At 56.4% G+C, this 1,465-nt stretch overlaps 1 protein-coding gene across 1 annotated transcript; it reads left to right on the plus strand.

Annotated features, from left to right (window-relative positions):
* The first annotated feature begins 355 nt into the window (after positions 1 to 355).
* On the plus strand, positions 356 to 1,192 carry LOC148094367 (endogenous retrovirus group K member 6 Gag polyprotein-like). Its single transcript, XM_087815821.1, has one exon. It carries the CDS (start codon positions 374 to 376, stop codon positions 1,172 to 1,174), a length of 801 nt encoding a protein of 266 aa, XP_087671947.1. The 5' UTR covers positions 356 to 373; the 3' UTR covers positions 1,175 to 1,192.
* The last annotated feature ends 273 nt before the right edge of the window (positions 1,193 to 1,465 follow it).

The raw sequence follows: 1,465 nt of genomic DNA on the forward strand, positions 1-1,465 counted from the left end.
GAGGGAAAGCCCAAGGAGGAAGGGTCTGGAGGGCGGCTGGGACATCTAGAGCAGCTAATGCAAGGGCTACAAGAATGGATGCAAAAACTGCATAGCTGTCTACAAGAGGCGCAGAGCGTGCCTTTGCGGCCCGCCGTGCCGCAGGCCAGTCCTGCCCCGGCCGCAGTGGCAGGTCTTTGTCCTGAGCCGCGAGACCCACCTCTGGTGGCGCTCTTGGGGGAGGGGGCCTTCGGCCTTTGCAGGTTGCTCTCCCTCGGCCAGTAGGCTGCCAGGGGGCCAAGGTCTCTCCCCCCTCCAGTTGACCATAAGCCAAGCAGCCTCTGCGGCTGAGGACTTACAGGGCTTTCCCCAGGGATTCCCCATTTTTGAACAAATGCAAAATGGTCAGGTGGTGCGAGTCCACCAGCCCGTCTTGTTTCAGCAGCTGAAGGAACTGAAAGAGGCTTGTGCTCAATATGGCCCCAGCGCCTCATGCACCGAGGCTCTGATTGAAGCGATGGTGGCAGACGCTCTGCCTCCCAACGATTGGAAAAGCATCTGTAAGACTTGCCTTAGCGGAGAAGATTATGCATTGTGGAAGTCAGAGTTTTACGAGCAGTGCCAGACCATTGCAGAGATGAACAGGGCTCAAGGGATTCCCATTACATATGAGATGCTGGTGGGGGAAGGCCAGTACTGGGACACTCAAAATCAGTTAAACTACGACCAAGGGGCGTCTGCCCAGATTAACGATGCAGCCACTGAGGCCTGGAAAAAGCTCCCCGCTACAGACAGAAAGACTGAGGATCTCTCTAAGGTGCGGCAAGGTCCAGATGAGCCGTTCCAAGATTTTGTCACAAAGTTGCTCCAGACAGCAGGAAAAATGTTTGGGGACGGTGAAGCTGCAATGATTGTGGTCAAGCAGCTGGCCTATGAGAATGCTAACTCGGCTTGCCAGGCCGCGCTAAGACCCTGGAGAAAGAAAGGGAACCTTTCTGATTACATCAGGCTTTGCTCAGATATAGGGCCTTCTTATATCCAAGGGGCCACCCTGGCTGCTGCCCTGCAAGGAAAACCCTTGAAAGAAATCCTGTTCCAACAGCAGCGGGAGGGCAGAAAGAAAAGAACATCCAGTCCCCCTCGCAGCTGTTTTAGCTGGGGACAGCTGGGACATCTAATGCGTGACTGCCCTTAAAGCACGCCGCGAACTCCGGGAAGGGGTGGGGAAAGGAAGTAAATGGGAGCCAGGACTATGCCCTCGGTGTAAGAGGGGGGGTCACTGGGTTAATGAATGTAGGTCCAAGAAAGATGCCCAAGGACGCCCCCTGCCGGGAAACGGGAGGAGGGGCCAGCCCCAGGCCCTGCAACAATGTTATGGGGCACTCCAGAATTTCCTCCCCAAAGGGACCCTCCGGGACACCAATCCATTCAACGGCTCTACCGAGCCACCCCAGGCAGCGCCGGATTGGACCTCTGTTCCACCGCC

Source organism: Miniopterus natalensis, chromosome 1 (genome assembly GCF_054644295.1).
Source record: "Miniopterus natalensis isolate mMinNat1 chromosome 1, mMinNat1.hap1, whole genome shotgun sequence".
In the NCBI taxonomy this organism is placed as follows: domain Eukaryota; kingdom Metazoa; phylum Chordata; class Mammalia; order Chiroptera; family Miniopteridae; genus Miniopterus; species Miniopterus natalensis.